The sequence below is a fragment of the Globicephala melas genome, chromosome 9 (genome assembly GCF_963455315.2).
Source record: "Globicephala melas chromosome 9, mGloMel1.2, whole genome shotgun sequence".
In the NCBI taxonomy this organism is placed as follows: domain Eukaryota; kingdom Metazoa; phylum Chordata; class Mammalia; order Artiodactyla; family Delphinidae; genus Globicephala; species Globicephala melas.
Window position 1 is genome coordinate 6943202 of NC_083322.1, and position 19307 is coordinate 6962508.

Here is a 19307-nt window from a genome sequence, read left to right on the forward strand (position 1 = left end):
AGGATAGTTGTGAGGTCGTGTAGGGAAACACCTTCCTCATTCATGGAGAACAGAAGGGCTGACCTGTACAGATGGTTTAGGAAGCTAAGCAGAATTTTACAAAAATAGCTGTATTCATGCCTATTTGTGATTTCTTTCCTTCTGTGTAAGAGACATCCAGAGACTGGGCAGCCATTTACACACCGAGTGTGTAATAGGTAGGGGTGTCCTTCAGGTGCTCACCTTTCTGGTCTCCTGGGAATATCATTTGAATGTCCCAGTAAAAGACATTGTAAGCCCAGAAACTTAATTAGGCTGAAAACTGTAATCATTTGAGGAAAATCCATACCCCCAACTCTGAGGCCCCAGCAGCAGCTTTAGGAGAAGTAATCACTGGCTACCACAACAGTGATATGCTCATTGGCAGCAGCAGAGGGACAACAGTGGAGACACTACAAGAGTCACTAAGGAAGTTTGTGAGCCCTCCAGACACACATAAAGAGGAAGGGGTTTCAGTGGCTTTGAAGTCTCAGGAACACTACTAGTTAAGGGAATAAAGCAAATTTCACTGTGATAGAGCAAAGGCTGTCCAAGTAGTACAGATGGATATTAGAATAATAAGAACTACTTCAGATCCATATCTAACACCATAAACTGGATAGTTTTACATAGTTAAATGGTTTATCAAAGAAAATAAATTTGTATTTACTACTCACTGTATATACAGAGAAATTCTAAATATTTAAGTATCAGATAGCATCAAAGACAAAAATAAGTGAATTTGAAAATATACATTTGAAAAATCTTATAAGTCAAGCTACTGAATAAGAAATGTATGAGAAACATCACTGGATTATGTGATGTGACCGTGATGTGATATGGAATTTATATAAATATGTAAGATCATTTTCTAGGATCAAATAGGGAATGAAGAAAGCGTTACAAAGGAGGAAAAACAAATTAATGCATAGAAAAGCCTAAAGCCTCATGGAACTAAATACCCACACACACAAATTAATAGAAGTGAAACATGGGACCTCTCTGCATTATTTCTTATAACTGCATATAAAACTACAATTATTTCAATAAAATTTTTAACTTAAAAAAGTCTATAGCGTCAATAGTAATTAAAGAAAGGTAAATCAGAACAAAGTTAAAATAAGACTATTTGACGTGAAGAGATATTTCACCGAAGAGGGTCTGTGGGTGAGAATTAGGCACATGAAAATGTGCTCGAGATCCACTCCTGCGGCCGGCGTTCGCGCCTCCTAGCCGCAGGAGGCGCTGTGGGGGCGGGGCGGCCGCCTGTCCCAGCGTGCACCGCGCCCGGGCCGGGCCGGCTGGTCTGGGCGGAGCGCGGGACCGCCGTAGGGGAAGTGCCGCGGTGTCGCCTGGATTCCCGGGTGGCTGGGGGGCCTGGGTCGGGCGGGACCGCGAGGGGACATGGCCGAGCCGGCTCCGGTAAGAGGGGCCGTGGAAGATGCGGGCCCCGTCGCGATCTGGAGTGGGCTCCCGGTTCAGAGAGTGAGGCGGTGGGAGCCCCGGCCGGGGATTGTCTGTAAGCAGGACTGCGCTCCGACCCCGGGCCGGAGAAGGCGCGGTCTAGGTGCTCGAGTTGTTGTGAGGTTGATCTGGGAGAAAGGGGTCCCGTGGAGAAACCCAGGGTCTCGCTTGTGGTCCGTTCAGTTCCCCTGCTGTTCCCGTCCTGTGCGGGGGTCTCTGAACGTCCCGGTTTTTCTTGGGCTCACGTTCCGAGGTCTGCTGACATGGAGTTTCAGAGAAGCACATCTTCAACAGCAAGTGAGGAAAAGTTGGAAGAAGACTGGAGACTGCTCCCTCTAGGAAAAGACGGAAAACTTAACCAGTTTGGGTGGTTATCCTAATTCAGATTTACCACGAATACTCTAGTGATTTAATGGAAAATTTGAACACTGGTTTTAGAGTTTGAAAGACATATCCCAAGCCTAATCCAGGAAACTCTACATTCAATTAAGTATAACCTGCCTAAGTATGCAAGTTCTCCTTGTATCTCCACTGAGATTTCCTATCTAATAATCTCACTAATGTAATGCATTTTCTTTCCTTCTGCTTCTCATCCCTCTCTCCCAGCATTCCTTGGCAGGTACCAATTCTGTTCAGATTTCTTCAGGCCGCCTCTCTTCAACGTCCTGGAATATCTCTCTCTGTTCTGTGAAACTTGGTGGTTTGTAATAGTTCTTCTTTGACTATAAGTTTGAGTTCACAGAGAAAGCTCAAGTGATGTCAGCTTCTTGGCTGTTGTGTTATTGGGGGTAGGCAGGGAGAAATCAGCATTTTTCTGGTTGATATTCCTTTTCACTGGAGCAGTTCAGTGCTAATTGTGAGAATGCTCACAGAAAAGTCTTTTGTAGGTGGAAAGCACGTGGGTGAGTTGCAAGTAAACAGTAGAGGAATTTCTTTGAAATTCCCACCTTAAATGCAACACCAAGTTTTAACTTGTTTGTTATACTAGCTGATACTTCAGCTTTGGGCGCCTGTAATGGTTTTGATGATGGAATTTTATCTCTGCAACTTTTCTCTTCAGAAAGTGTCAAGTGGCCCTGGTTGTGGAGTTTCCTAGATTCCTTTATTGGGAGAGTTTACTTTGTAGCATTTGGGACCAACATTTTTCATATACTTGCGAAGAGCCCGAGCTGTCTTGTGAGTTGCCCAGCACTTGCCTTGGTAGGCTCTCATCTACATTTGTAGTACAGAATTTGAAAGGAGTGAAATGGAATCTTCACAAGCTAAATTATATATCTTCTCTTCCTTCTCTATTGTCACAGTGCATCTGTCCTTCGAACCTCCAGGAAGAGCGGTCCTGGTTAGTCAGTCCATACCAGAGGTTGTAGATTAAACGTCCATGAACAAATTGTGGCTCGCACCTGTGTGTTTTGGGTGTTTGTTTGTTTTTAACTATTCCTTGTTAAAATTGTGAATTTTAGTTGCCAAAATGTAAAAATCAGGAGAGTTCACATAAAACTGTCACATCCAGGGACTTCCCTGGTGGCAGTGGTTAAGACTCCACACTCCCAATGCAGGGGGGCCCGGGTTCGATTCCTGGTCGGGGAACTAGATCCCACATGCATGCCACAACTAAGAGTTTGCATGCCACAACGAAGGAGCCCACGTGCCGCAACTAAGGAGCCCTCAAGCCGCAATGAAGGAGACTTTGAGCCACATCTAAAGGAGGCTGTTTGCCACAACTAAGATGCAGCGCAACCAAAATAAATAAATAAATATATATATATATATATATATATATATATATATGGACTGTCACATCCAAATGTAAAATGTTAAGCTCTAAGATGACATTGGAGAAAACCTTTGGGACCTAGGGCTTGGTGAAAAGTTCATAGATGTGGCACAAAAAGCACAATCTATAAAAGAAAAAAATGATGAGTTGGATGTCATCAAAATTAAAAACTTTTGCTCTGGGAAAAATTCTGTTAAGAGGGTGAAAAGACAAGCTACGGATGGAGGAGGGCATATTTGCAAACCACATATCTGACAAAGGACTTATATCTAGAATATATAAAGAACTCTCAAAATTCAACAACAACAAAAAAAACAGTCCAATTAGAAAATGGGCAAAAGACATGAAGAGACAGTTCACCAAAGAGGATATGTGGATGAGAAATAAGCACATGAAAAGATGCTCATTATCATTATTCATTAGAGAAGTGCAAACTCGAATCCCAATGAGATCACTGCACAACTATTAGAATGATGAAAATAAAAAATAGCAACATTGGGAATTCCCTGGCAGTCCAGTGGCTAAGACTCCACCCTTCCAAGGCAGGGGGTGTGGGTTCGATCCCTGGTCAGGGAACTAAGACCCCACATGCTGCACGGTGCGGGCAAAAAAAAAAAAAAGCAACATTACCAAATGCTGGTGAGGATGCTGAGAAATGATCTCTCATGCATTGCTGGTAGGAATGTAAAAGGGTTCAGCCACTCTGGAAAATGGTTTCTTAGAAAACAACATACACTTCCCATATGACCCTGCAGTTGTAGACCTCGGCATTTATCCCAGAAAAATGAAATGTATCCCCACCAAAAACTTGTACATGATTATTTATAGCAGATTTTTGGTAATAGCCCCAAACTAGAAACAACTACATTGTCCCTCAATAGGTAAGTGGTTAAGCAAACTGTGGTATACCCATACCATTGACTACTGCTCAGCAATAGAAAGAAATGAAATATTGATAAGCAATAAACACAGCTTGGATGGATCTCAAGAGCATTATGATGGCTGAAAAATGTCAATTTCAAAAAGTTGCATACTATGACTTTTTTTTTTTGGCCACGTTACATGGCATGCAGTATCCCAGTTCCCTGACCAGGAATCGAACCCGTGCCCCCTGCAGTGGATGCATGGAGTCCTAACCACTGGACTGCCAGTGAATTCTCTGACTTCATTTTTGTAACAGTCTTGAAATGACAAAGTTACAGAGACGGATAATAGATTAGTGGGTGTGATTAGGAAGGGGTAGCCCAAAGGAGATCTCTGGTCATGGAATAGTTTTGTTCATGATTGCAGGGTGGTTATATGAGTCAGCACATGTGATGAAATCACGTAGAATTATACACACACTACCAATGTCAGTTTCATGGTTTTGACAGTGTACTATAATAATGTACCGTGTGACCATTGGGGTAAACTGAAGGGTACAGGGAACCCGTCTGTACTACCTTTGAATCTATAATCGTTTCAAAATTAAAAAGTTACTTTAAAAATTGACATATCTGGGGCTTCCCTGGTGGCGCAGTGGTTGGGAGTCCGCCTGCCGATGCAGGGGACGCGGGTTCGTGCCCTGGTCCGGGAAGATCCCACATGCCGCGGAGCGGCTGGGCCCGTGAGCCACGGCCGCTGAGCCTGCGCGTCCGGAGCCTGTGCTCCGCAACGGGAGAGGCCGCAACAGTGAGAGGCCCGCGTACCGCATTGACATATCTGGCGACACTGGCCCAGTCTTACATTGCAGTAATTGTTTGCTGCTGTGTGAAGTATCCTCCTTTAGACGGTACATGTGCTCAAAGGCCTGCTATTCATCCATTCACTTTACTTAGTTCCAACAGACCTCTGTGACCCCTTTATTATGTTCGTGGCACCATCCAGAGATAACTACTTTAATACCGTTCCTTCCTGTCTCTTAAAGACACGGATGTTGAAAAACACAGTAGCCTTGAAATGAAAATATATGTATGTACTGTTTATGATTTCAGTTTCCCGTGGCATTTGATGATGTGGCCTTATACTTTCTGGAGCGAAAGTGGGAAATCCTGGAGAAGTGGCAGAAGGACATGTATCAGCAGGAAATGAAGACCAATTATGAGAGCCTTGATTCCCTGGGTAAGATGCATTTCTAAGGAATCGCTTTTTGGGACCCAACCTGATACTAGTAGGCTTTCTTCCCTTTATTGGCTGTTGGCTGGTTGAATATGATACGGTGCCCAATCCACATTCAGAATGTCTCTTTAACTTCCTGTAATGGCCTGGGAATTTTGTCCCTTTTTATCCGATTATATCTGTGCCCCTCAGCCTTGTTAACACTCTGCATTCTCTATCTCCCACTCCAACCCTCCCCCTTTTCTCCCACAGTTAGAATTACAAAATAATCTAATTGCCGCTCTCTTTTTTAAGTGTGTTGTTTTATTCCTTTAACTGATACTTTAGTGCCTGCTTATGTTGCCTGAATGAGATGCATCCTTATAAGAACTAAAGCGCTCATGAAGGGGCCATAGTTATTATATTAGAATAAGCTGAGGACCCAACACATTGCAGAACGTGGATACGACAGGGATGAAAGTTTCCCTGGTAAAGGGAGAGAGAAGAGAGCAGGGGGATGGGATACTTAGATATCTCCAGGGAAGTACTCAGGAAGTGGATTGGAAGAGAAATTTGGGGAGATTGTACCTCACTGCTTACTCATCTTGCTCTAACTCAGTCTTGTGTCATAAAGAATAGTTCTCCTCTTATCAATTTAATAGGTGATCTCAGTATACCTGAAGAATTCTTTCTCTCTTTGGGGGCTTATAATTCTGTCTGAGATATGAATGACAAGAGGGAGTCAGCCATGTGAAATCATGGGGAAGAAAATTCTAAGCAGAGAAAGAACTAGTGCAAGGGCCCAAAGGTTGGAGTGAATGAGCTCAGTACATGGTGGGAACCACAGTGAGGCTATTGTGGCATATGCACAGAGGGTTAGCACAAGAGTGATGGGAGAAGAGGACAGAAAGCGCAGCTATGCCGAATTGTGAAGGGCCTCTAGGCTGAGGCGCAGGGTTGGATTTTATTCTAAAGATAAAGGGAAGATGATAGGGGGATTTTTTTTTTTTTCTGCCGCACCACACAGCTTGTGGGCTTTTAGTTCCCTCACCAGGGATTGAACCTGCGCCCTCAGCAGTGAAAGCACAGAGTCCTAACCACTGGGCCACCAGGGAATTCCCATAGGGGGATTTAAATAGAGAAGTAATATGATATCTTTTTTTTTTTAATGATTACTTGGGTTGCTATGTGGAAAATAAATTGTAGTGCGTAGAAATAAAGGAGAGAGACCAACCAGGAGCCTTGGCAGTACTGGTGAATCTTTGTGGCAGCTGAACCAGGTATGTAGTAATGAAGACAGAGAGCAGGAGGCAGTCTCCAGATATGTTTTGGAGGTAGCATCCCAGATTTTGCCAGTGGCTTGCAGTGGAGTCTGGTGAAAGAAGAACCAACTTCTAGATTTTTGGCTTGAGTATCTTGATGGCAGTGTTTTTTTGTTTTGTTTTGTTTTAAAGAGCAATGCCTTTTGTTTTTTTAAAATTTATTTTATTTAATTTATTTTTGGCTGCGTTGGGTCTTTGTTGCTGCGCACAGGCTTTCTCTAGTTGTGGCGAGTGGGGGCTACTCTTGGTTGCAGTGTGCAGGCTTCTCATTGCAGTGGCTTCTCTTGTTGCAGAGCACGGGCTCTAGAGCGCAGGCTCGGTAGTTGTGGCCCACAGGCTCAGTTGCTCCGCAGCATGTGGGATCTTCCCAGACCAGGGCTTGAACCTATGTCCCTGGCATTAGCAATGCTGATTCCCAACCACTGCGCCACCAGGGAAGCCCCGATGGCAGTGGTTTTATTCACTGACATGAGGAAGGCTTGGGAGAGAGCAGGTTTTGGCCACATTAAGTTTGAGATGCTTATTAAACATTTATATGGAAATATAAAGTAGGTAATTGAGTATGCGAGACTGGAATTCCAGTGAAATCAGGACTGGATTCACACATTTGGGGTCATTGTATAAATGACATTTAAACCACAGGGCCAGTTGGGATCATCTAGGGAGAATTTGTCAATAGGACAGGACACCCCCAGCTGTCCCCAGGATACCCCAACAGTTAGGGTCAAGCTAAGGAGACTGAGGCCAGTAGGGTAGGAGAAACTACAGCCCTGTGCTGATCCAGTGTTGAGTTTTGAGTTATCACAATCCTTGGGCTTGGAGAATCCAGTCTGATTTTCCCAAATTTTAAAAAGCGAACAGTATTATTTGCAAATGATTTTCTTTACAGGATGTCCAGATCCTAACTGCAGAGATTAGGATTCAGCAGGTACTGGCTCAGGCCCAGGCATCTACGTTTTTAACAAGTACTTCAGGTGCTGCTAATGCTGATGGTAACTAGGTCACTTCGAGAAACACTGATCCAAGGGCTGAGCCGTAGGTGACACCACTGCAGGGTAACTGATGCATCTTTAAAATCCCTCCACTACTTTGTAACAACCCCTCCTCCCTTCAGGCTGATGTCATTAGACACATTACTCTCCACTTCTTCATAATCACTGTCATTTAACAGCCTCCTGGTTCCTTCATTACGTTGATCAAGAAAGAATGTGGGCGGGACTTCCCTGGTGGCACAGTGGTAAAGAATCCTCCTTCCAATGCAGTGGGCCCGGGGTTGGTCCCTGGTCAGGGAACTAGATCCCACATGCATGCTGCAGTTAAGAGTTCGAATGCCACAACTAAGGAACTGGCGAGCCACAACTAAGGAGTCCGCAAGCTGCGACTAAGGAGTCCGCCTTCTGCAACTAAGACGTGGCACAACCAAATAAATAAATAAAATATTAGAAAGAATGTGGGCACCTCAGTAATTGGTTCCTTAGATGTGCAGAGTCTAATCAGAAAAGTTTAGTCACCTGGGTTCCCTCCTTGACACCCCCCCCCCGTCCCCGACTGCTTTTTATTTTACTCACATTGTTCTCATAATGATCCCTTTTGAATACTTTCTGCCTGGATCCTCATCATCCCCAACCTCCCTGTTTCCTTTAATTTTGTGAAATATTGTCGGGAACATTTAACAGTTATTCATGTAATCAAGAGTTTCCATTTTCTTTTTAACCTAACATTGATCTCATGTCTCCAGGAATCAAGGTCAGTCATGAAACTAAAGTTAAAATTAAAAATTAAAAACTAACATTGTTTTTAGTCAAGTACTCAGGAAACCCAGACTGAGTCTGTGTGGACTCTCTCTGCAGGCTATATTTCTTCAAAGCCAGATTTGATCACCTGGATGGAACAAGGAAGAATGCTGTTAATCAGAGACCAAGGACACTTAGAGAAAACACAAATGACACTTAGCCTTTCTGGTGAGTAGATGGATTTGAGGGCCTGACTCATTTATTCTCCTAGCCTTGTTTGCTAATCTTTCTGCAGAGTCAGCAGGACGTAGTGAATAAGAAATATTATTTTGATGGAGAATGTTATTTTTTTTCACTCAAGTTGGTAGCAAATATGTCTTACTTTTATAAAGAAGGAAGTTGTATATATTTCATTAAAAAAAAAAAAACAGAAAATGGAACTGCCTTTAAGAGAACAGTAAAGGATCCATTTGTCCAGTCCTGAGGAAAAACCGTCTTCCCCATCACATCATCATGTCCATCTGTGTACAGAGAAATGAGAAGCCTTCCAATTTTGTACAGTATTTTTTTTTATTGTACAGATTTTTAGAACTTGGGATTTTTGTATTCCTTTTGAAGGATTACTTTTTAATTCCTTGTATCATAAGGAAAACATTTTAAATATATTAATACTTTAAGTATTTAAGAGAATGTGTCATTTTTTAGAGTATGTTAATGCTTTACTAAATGGAGATCTACTAAGTCTCTGGGTATCAAGGACTCTTCTGAAAAAGAGGGAATTTAAACCCAGGGAGTGTGTGACTAGCTCCATCGGAGGATAGAAGAATTCCCAGGGGCTTCATTTCACTGCTACCATCTATTAATTCACTCATCTAATCAGTATTGTCCCTACCATGTTCATAGGACTATGTCACATATTACTTAGCCCAGGGGTTGGGACATATATATATATATATATATATGTATTTTCCCACTCTAAGAGTTTATTGTCTGTCTTACTGACCTACTGACATGGCAGTTAGGTTAGTCAATTATATTGAACTATTGGATTAGTCAACTATAAAATAAGACTGTATACACTTATAAATAGTAAGTGGCAATGATAATAAAGTGCTATAGGGATTTAGAGGAGAAAGCAGAGGAGAGACAGCAATATCCCAGGAGGACTTCTAAAGGAATTAGGATTTAAATAGCATAGAATGGGCATATTTGGTAAGGCAAAGAAGATTCAACAGGGGTCATACATGAGCTGAGGCTTAGAGGTGGGAACAAGCCTGTTATATTTAGAAAATGGAAGGCGTTGAGTATAGCTGAATGTTATTTGTGGGACATAGTGGAAGATGGGGGGGTGGCAGTGGTGGCACATAATTGGTATCAGAGACCAAAAATGCCATGGTGGGAGTTTAATTTCATCCTTTAGAAAGGGCCTGGAAAGGTTTTTGAGTACCAAAGAATGAACGACGTTGGTGGCTGTCCCTAAAAACAAATGTTTCCTTTGTACCAGGTGGTACTCACCCAGTAACACAACTACTCCCCTGCCTGGGATAAACAGTAAGTGATGAGAAATAGGATTCAAGGAGACAGGCAAGTATGCTCTTCTCATGGTCCAGGCAAAAGCTGTGGGTGCTAACTTAGTAAATGACATCATCTAGTTGGAAACATCTGTGTTGTTGAGATGACCTCAGAGCAGAGTCAGAGTCCTGCTCTGGGGCAAGCCTAATAGGTGAGGTTTGCTCCCAGGTTAAGAGATTTAAAAAAGGAGAGCTATGTGACCCACTGCAACAGCATGAGGGAGAAAAAGATGTTCTGGAATATAGCAGCTCAGATAATGGTCGGGAATTGTCCTCTTCAGGTGTGGTGGGTGAGAATAAGGTAGCAGCTCAGCTCCCTCTGTACCCTGTCATCATGGCTTTTACTTTGGGAACAGCAGTGACTTTCTTATAATTCGAAGTTCCTTGGGAAAGGGAATTATTTCCACAGTGTTCTTTGTGAATTCAGTAAATTGCCATTTGACATTCCTAAGAAAGATACTTCCTATTAGCACTTCTTCAGAAAACTTTTCCTGAAATGTGTGATGGAAGGGTGCAAGAATATGACCCGAAGCCTTTCTACTTAAATACTGTGCTATTTATTTCACAGATTTAAAGAAATATTATAATGAAATGGTCAGATTCTCAGAGTAACTCATTTTTATTTTCTTCCAAGTTCTGCTTAGCCTCTGAGGGTCCTCATAGGCTCACAAAATGTATTTGCCTGCCATTTTTTTCACGCTAAGCCTTTTGTTAACAAATGATGAAAGGATTTGCACATCCAAGTTAAACTTCAGTATAATTCACCTGTGGCAGGCAGATTCACAAAGTCATGGGGACAACGGGAGTCCCTTTCCCACGTTGTCAGTGAGGTGAAGACAGTCCTTGACCCCGGAGACCCATCACTGATGAGGGAGGGCCTTTTTGTCTCTCCAGGTGACCAGGGAACTCTCGGGGCAAAAGAGGAGGAATGCCATTTAAATGGTCTCTAAGAGCAGGGCTTCTGTGCTCCCTTATCCAAGGAGGAAAGAAAGATTTTATCAGATCAAAGAGCCGCCTTACAACACCCAAGTCTCCAAGAAACAGAGATTCTAAATAATAAAAGCCTCGATATCACAGCATCTAATCAGGACAAGAATGATCCACGGCATAAGCCAATGGGAACCCCAGATCGCCTGGAAATTCCACCAGGCCTGAGACTTTATTCCTGCTTTGTCTGTAGGAAGGTCTTCCAGATAAAGAGAGACTTTGTGAAGCACAGAAGGAACCACAGCGAGAGCCAGTCCTGTCAATACCCGAAGCACAAAAACAAGTCCAGGGGGAAGGCGGAGCTCAGGTAGCTCCGGGCTGTCCCGTGTAAGCAGCCTTTCCGGCGCGGCGCGTGCGAGCAGAGCAGCTGTCTCAGGTGCAGCCTGGCCCTGCACCAGGTGGCTCGCCCGGGCCCGTGGCCCTTCCAGTGCCCTGAGTGTGGCAGGGCCTTCCGGTCCAAAGCCGCCCTGAACAAGCATGTGTGTTTGCCCAGAGGGCAGAGGCGGTTTTCCTGCCGGGAGTGTGGCCGGGGGTTCACCCGGCAGGACGAGCCGGCCGAGCACCTGCGGGTGCACAGCGGGAGGACACCCTTCCAGGGTCCGCAGGGCGGCAGAGGCCCCTCGCGGGAGACGGCCGCGAGGGCCCACCAGCGGGCACACCGCGGAGACAAGCCATTCTCCTGTGACGACTGTGAGCGGAAGTTCACCCACCGGAGCAAGCGCACCGAACACGTCCGAGTTCACACGGGGGAGAAGCCCTTCCGGTGGTCGGACTGCCAGAGAAGCTTCCGCCTCAAGAGCAGCGTGCGGGCCCATCTCTGTCGGCACAGCGAGAGGAAGCCCTTCCGGTGCCCAGAGTGCGGCCGCAGCTTGTGCTGGAGGAACGCCATGAAGGCGCACCAGCGTCTGCACAACCAGGAGAAGCCCTTCTCCTGCGGGCAGTGCGACCGGGGGTTCACCCGGCCCTCAAAGCTCGCGCGCCAGCGCCGCGTCCACGCCAGGCAGACGGCGTTCCCCTGCGAGCAGTGCGGGAGGACCTTCCCGCGGCGCTCGGGGCTCACGCGGCACCTCCAGGTCCACACTGAGGAGAAGCCCTTCTCCTGCGCCCAGTGCGGCCGGGGCTTCCACCGCCGCGCGCACCTCGCCTGGCATCGGCGACTCCACGGCGGGGCCGAGCCCTTCCGGTGCCCCGAGTGCAGCCGGAGCTTCTCCTGGAAGGCCTCCCTGAATCTGCACCGGCGGCAGCACGCGGGCGAGCGGCCTTTCCCGTGCGGCGAGTGCGGCAAGGCCTACGCTCAGCCGTCCCATCTCGCCGAGCACGCGAGGGTCCACAGCGGGGAGAAGCCCTTCCGGTGCCCCGAGTGCGACAGGGGCTTCCGGCTCAGAGGGAACCTGAAGAGCCACCTGCTCCAGCACAGCGGCCAGAAGCCCTTCTCCTGTGCGACGTGTGGCCGAAGCTTCGCTCAGCGGTACAGGCTCACGGAGCACGTACGCGTCCACAGCGGCGAGAAGCCCTTCCGGTGCCCCGAGTGCGGCAAGAGCTACTGCCTCCGGGGAAGCTTGAAGGCGCACCTGCACACGCACAGCGGCGAGAAGCCCTTCGGGTGTCCCGAGTGCGGCAAGAGCTTCCTCCAGAAGAGAAGTCTGGAGACCCATCTGCACCGTCACCGCGGGGAGAGGCCTTTTTCTTGTGCTGAGTGTGGAAGGGGCTTCACCTACCTGGGGGCGCTTAACACCCACATTGCCATGCACGCCAGGGAGCAGCCCTTCAGTCTCGAGGTCACTCCACTCAGAAAGCAGTGACAGCTCTGCGGTGGGGCCATTGGCTCTGTTGGCGCTGGCTGAGGCAGGACGAAAAATTCAGCCAACATGCTTCAGCCACACTGGCCAGCATGGAGCAGGCGGCCGTGAGGGCTCCTTGACGAAGGTTCCAGATAATCCAGGCACAGCGTCTAGAGACTGGAGGAAGGCAAGCTTTTTGTGGAAGGCGCTGGTCATCCTGATGTGAGAGTCAGGTTAGAGCTCCTCCTTTAGCCTTTTTCTCCTCTTTTTTGTAATAAAGTTTCTTGCGACAGAAGTTCCTTACATTATGGGTGTTTTAGTCTGCTGGGGCTGCCATAGGAAAATGCCACAGACTGGGTGGCTTGAACCACAGAAATTTATTTTCTTACAGTTCTAGAGGCTGGAAGTCCAAGATCAAGGTGCCAGCAAGGTTGGTGTCTGGTGAGGGCCTGTTTTCCTGGCTTGCAGATGTCACTTTCCCCCTGTGTCCTCACGTGGCTTTTTTCTGGGTAGGGGTGGGGTATCTCTGGTAGTTCTTCCTTTAATACGGACACCAGTCCTATTGGATTAGTACCCCAACCCTGTGACCTCATTTAACCGTAATGAATTAATTTTGGAGAACCTGATGGTATAGCCCTAGACCTGAACAAAGTGAATGAGGAGGCAGAGACTAGGAATGATGTGCTGGTGGAGCCTCCTCTAAATGGAGAGAAATGCCAAGAATGGGGAAGAAGCATGCCCCCCACCAAATCCAACAGCCAGCTGTTCCTGTCCATTCGCCTGTCTGGCTCTCCTGAGCCACACCTTGTGCAGCAATTTTCTCTGTTCTCTGTGAGGTGATGATGACTTTTAAATCTATAAATCCATGTTCATATTTCCAGATTCCTCCTGATTGTTTCTGACTTCCACAGACATCTCAAACACAGATCGCCCAGAATAAGACTCCTGATCAGTACCAGCCCTCACTCTATACCTCTTTTCTTTACACTCCCGTTTTTCTCACGTCAAAATTACAACTAATCTCCAGAGCTGTAAACTTGATAATGATCCTAGATTTTCCTACACCCAGTCTACTAAATTTCTCCCAAATAAAAGCCCTTCTCTATCTCTGCTGACACCATATAAGCTCACTTTTGAAAAACTTTTTTTTTTTCTTGCAGTATGCGGGCCTCTCACTGTTGTGGCCTCTCCCGTTGTGGAGCACAGGCTCCGGACGCGCAGGCTCAGCGGCCATGGCTCACGGGCCCAGCCGCTCTGTGGCATGTGGGATCTTCCCGGACCGGGGCGCGAACCCGTGTCCCCTGCATCGGCAGGCGGACTCTCAACCACTGCGCCACTAGGGAAGCCCGAAAAACTTTTTTTTTCAAGTGTTTTTCCTAACAGATTTCCCTGCCTCTGGCTTTTTCCAGTAATACATTATCACTCTTGTGACAAATTGGTTTTTCTAAAATGCAACTCTAATGTTATTCTCAAAAGATATTTTTAAGAAGTTTCCAATTTTGTTATAAGTGAAAACTCATTTCTCCAAAGAAGACATGAGGATAGCACATGAAAAGATGCTCAACATTGCTAATCATTAGAGAAATGCACATCAAAACTACAGTGAGGTACCACCTCACACCAGTCGGAATGGCCATGATTAAAAAGTCTGCGAATAAATGTTGGAGAGGGTGTGGAGAAAAAGAAACCCACCTACACTGTTGGTGGGAATGTAAATTGGTGCAGCCACTACGGAGAACGGTATGGAAGTTCCTTAAAGAACTAAAAAGAGTTATGTGATCCAGCGATTCCACTCCTGGGCATATATCCAGAAAGATCTCATTTGAAAAGATACATGCACTCCAGTTTTATAGCAGTACTACTTACAATAGCCAAGACATGGAAGCCACCTAAGTGTACATCGACAGATGAATGGATAAAGAAGATGTGGTATATATACACAATGGACTATTACTCAGCCATAAAAAAGAATGAAGTAATGCCATTTGCAGCAACATTGATGGACCTAGAGATTATCATATGAAGTAAGTCAGACAGAGAAAGACAACATATGATATTGCTTACATGTGGAATCTAAAAAATGATACAAATGAACTTATTTAAAAAACAGAAATAGACTCACAGACATAGAAAACAAATTTAAAAAACAGAAATATACTCACGGACATAGAAAACAAACTTATGCTTACCAAAGCGAGAGGATAAATTAGGAGTTTGGGATTAAAATATAAAATAGCCAACAGGACCTACTGTATAGCACAGGGAAGTACGCTAAGTATGTTGTAATAATCTATAATGGAAAAGAATATTATATATTTATATTCAGATATATATATCTGAATCACTTTGCTGTACACCTGAAACTAACACAACATTGTAAATCAACTGTATTTCAATAAAATTTTTTAAAAATTAAAAATAAATTAGGGACTTCCGGTGGTTGGGACTCTGCGCTTCCACTGCGGGGGCGGGACATGGGTTCCATCCCTGTTAGGGGAACTTGGATCCCACGTGCCTCGCAGTGCAGCCAAAAAATAAATAAAAATTTAAAAATAAATGCAAACTCATTAACATGACATAAAAGAACCTCTGAGCTGAACTGGACCTGCCTTTTCAGCCTAATCTTGTTACCTATTCACAGTATGAATTTCACTCATACCAGATGACTTTCATCTTTCCCCAATGCATCATATCCTCATGACTGCTTCCTCTGGAATGCCTTTCCTGTCTCTTCTTCTGAACTCCTTCATATCCACCATTCACTCTCAACACCAGGAACATTTTGGGCACGTGCTCATCTCTTCATAGCATCCTCTAAATACCTCTCTCTAATAGCACTCCCCACATTCAACTGAAACCTTCCCTGCTTCCCCTGCCATGCCCCCTGGAGGACATGGATTTGATCTTGGTTTTACATTTTCTCCATCCAAACCAAGACATTCTCTGGCTTAATGCGTGGATCTGTGATATACCCAACAACACCGTGGTGGAGAAGCACTGAACCGCTGACAGTACTTGATTGTGGATTTGAGGATCCCAGGAGAGGCCACTGCAAAACAGCTGGACAGGAATAGTTAACTGCACACATCTCACACATACACGAACTGAGTCCCACAAGATATCCATCCTCTGGGTGATTGGACATTTAAATTATTTTCCTGTTTTTACTTTTAAAACAGTGCTGCTTTAGAGATTCTAGGATATGGCTCTTTGATATGCAAAAATAGCTCTGAGATAAGAATTGCTGGATAATAGGGTATGTGCATTTTCATAAACAGATATTGCATTTGCCTGACTAACAATGAGATGGAACATTGTCGTGTGTTTAGCACCTATTCGGTTTTTTTTTTTTTCCTTTCTGTGAATTCATAATTTTGCACATTTTCCTCTAGGGCAGTCTATGATTTTTAGCAGTTATTTATGTTTATTTAGATGCTATTCCGTGTTGTAAATATTTTTTCCCAATCTGTGACCTAGTTTTGGTTACTCTATCATGTCTTTTGATCTCAAGTTTTAAATTTTGTTTTTAAATTGAAGTACAGTTCATTTACAATATTATATTAGTTTCAGGTGTACAGCATAGTGATTCAATATTTTTATAGGTTATACTCCATTTAAAGTTATTACAAGTTAATGGCTATATTTCCCTGTCCTGTACAATATATGCTTGTTGCTTATTTATTTTATACATAGTAGTTTGTACCTCTTAATCCCTTTCCCTTATCGTGCCTCTCCCCTCTCCACACTGGTAACCACTAGTTTGTTCCCTATATCTGTGAGTCCTTTTCTGTTTTGTTATATCATTCATTTATTTTACTTTTTAGATTCCACATATGAGTGATAATATAGAGAGTATTCGTCTTTCTCTGCCTGACTTATTTCACTAAGCATAATACCCGCTAGGTCCATCCACACTGCTGCAAATGGCAGATTTTCATTCTTTTTTATGGCTGAGTAACATTACAGTGTGTGTGTGGGGGGGTGTGTGTGGGTGTGTATCACTTCTTCTTTATCCATTTTTCTGTTGATGGACACTTACACTGCTTCCGTATCTTGGCTATTGTAAATAGTGCTGCTGTGAACATTGGGGTTCATGTATCTTCTCCAATTAGTGTTTTCATTTTCTTCTGATATATACCCAATAGTGGAACTGCTGGATTATATGGTAGTTCTATTTTTAGTTTTTTTTGAGGAATCTCCATACTGTTTTCCACAGTGGCTGCACCGATTTCCATTCCTACCAACAGCATAAAAGGTTTTCCTTTTTTCCACATCCTCACCAACATTTGCTATTTGTAGACTTTTGGATGATAGCCATTCTGACAGGTGTGAGGTGATATCTCATTGTGGTTTTGATTTGCCTGTCTCTCATAATTAGCGATGTTGAGCATCTCCAGATCTTCTGTCCATTGATGCAAGTGGGGTGTTAAAATCCCTTACTATTATTGTATTACTGTTAATTTCTCCCTCTGTCTGTTAATATTTGCTTTATATATTTAGGTGCTCCTGTATTGGGTGCATATATGTTAACAAGTGTCATATCCTCTTCTTGTATTGATCCCTTTACCATCATATAATACCCTTCTTTGTCTTTTGTTACAGACTTGGTTTGAAAGTATATTTTTTCTGATATTGGTATTGCTACCCCTGCTTTCTTGTCATTTCCATTTGCTTGAAATATCTTTTTCCATCTCCTCACTTTCAGTCTGTGTGTTTCTTTAGCTTTGAGGTTAGTCTCTTGTAAGCAGCATATAGATGAGTCTTGTTATTTTTGTCCAATCAGCTACCCGATGTCTTTTGATTGGAGCATTTAGTCCATTGACATTTAAAGTAATTATTGATAAGTATGTACTTATTGCCATTTGTTACTTGTTTTACAGTTGCTTTTGTAGTTCTCTGTTCTTCTGTTCTCCGTTTAGTTTCTTCCCTTGTGGTTTGATGATTTTCTTTAGTGGTATGCTTGTGTCCCATTCTCTCTCCTTTTTTGTGTAATTATTGTAGGTTTTTGATTTGTGGTTACACAGGAGTCATATATGTTTACCTATAATAATATCTATTTGTTTTAACCAGGTAGTCATTTAAGTTCAAACACATTCTAAAAGATCTCCACTTTTCCTCGCCTCCCCCACATCTTGTGTTTTTGATGTCATCTTCTACTACTTCATGTTTATCCCTTTACTGATTATTGTAGTTATAGTCAATTTTACATTTTTTTGTCTTTTAATCTTCATACTAGCTTAAGTGGTTGATCCTCAGCCTATACTATATATTTGTCTTTACTGGTGGGATTTTTCCTTTCCTCTAGATTATTGCTTCTTGTTATAGACTCTTCTTTTCCACTTAAAGAGGACCCTTTAACATTTCTTTTAGGGTAGGTTTAGTGCTGATGAACTCAGTTTTTGCTTGTCTGAGAAGTTCTTTAACTTTCTTTCAATTCTAAAGGATAATCTTGCTGGGTAGAGTATGCTAGGTTGCAGGGTTTTCCCTTTCAGCAAAGTTTTAAATTTTAATCTAATTTAATGTATTGGTCTATCCTTTGCACTTTGTACTTTTTGTATCTTAAGACTGTGTGTATAAAAATATTCAAGCAATATTATTTATGGCCACAAAATTTTTAAACTGCCGCTAAATACTTCACACTACCCTACCTGTTACGGGCTTAATTGTGTTTCCAAAAATTCTTTAAAAAAATTTATTTATTTGACTGCACCAGGTCTTAGTTGCAGCACGTGGGATCTTTGCTTCAGCATGTGGGATCTTTTAGTTGTGGTATGAGGAATCTTTCTGGTTGTGGCACGTGGGATCTAGTTCCTTGACCAGGAATCAAGCCTGAGGCCCCCTGCATTGGGAGCACAGTCTTAGCCACTGGACCACCAGGGAAGTCCCCCAAAATTCATTTGTTGAAGTCCTGACCCCCCAGTACCTCAGAATGTGACTATATTTAGAGATAGGGCCTTTAAAAAGGTAATTAAGGTAAAACAAGGTGTTATGGGTCAGCCCTAATCCAATGTGACAGGTGTCCTTATAAGAGGAGATTGGGACCGAGAACACCCAGACTGAGGGACAACCATGGGAGGTCACAGGGAGAAGCGCAGCCATCTGCAAGCCGAGGAGAGAGTCCTCAGAGGAAACAAACACTGCTGACACCTTGATCTTGGAATTCTGGCCTCCAGAACTGTGAGAAAATTAATTTCTGTTGTTTAACCCGCGGTTAAACAGTCCATGGTACTTTGGTATGGCAGCCCTAGCAGATTAATACACTACCTTAAATTGCAGCCATTTAAAAGTATAATTATGAGATTATGAGAAATATGGAAAACCTTGGTATGGTAAGTGAAAGATAAAAAGACAAAAAATTATGTGTGTCTCAGAACCATATAAAAAGAACATGTCTGTGGACAGAGACTGGAAGTCTATATGAAGCAAAATCGAGCATTTACATTAGAATACCAGAATTATGGACAACTTTCACTTCTTTTAAAATTTGCTTTATTGTTGCCAAATTGTATATATACAGTATTGTTCCTTAAGAAAACCTTTAAGTTAGGGATAGCAATTACATATATCTAAGCAGTTCAACC

General features: G+C 43.7%; 2 protein-coding genes across 2 annotated transcripts in view; one reads left to right on the forward strand and one right to left on the reverse strand.

Annotated features, from left to right (window-relative positions):
* The window catches only part of ZNF398 (zinc finger protein 398), a 100076-nt gene that overhangs the window by 42390 nt on the left and 38379 nt on the right, over positions 1 to 19307 (reverse strand). The window lies entirely within an intron of this gene.
* On the forward strand, positions 1301 to 18308 carry ZNF425 (zinc finger protein 425). The gene is given in 5 exon segments (XM_060305179.1): positions 1301 to 1440; positions 5230 to 5356; positions 8505 to 8615; positions 10853 to 12959; positions 13887 to 18308. Coding segments are annotated over 4 exon segments (2151 nt in total). The 5' UTR covers positions 1301 to 1422; the 3' UTR covers positions 12748 to 12959; positions 13887 to 18308.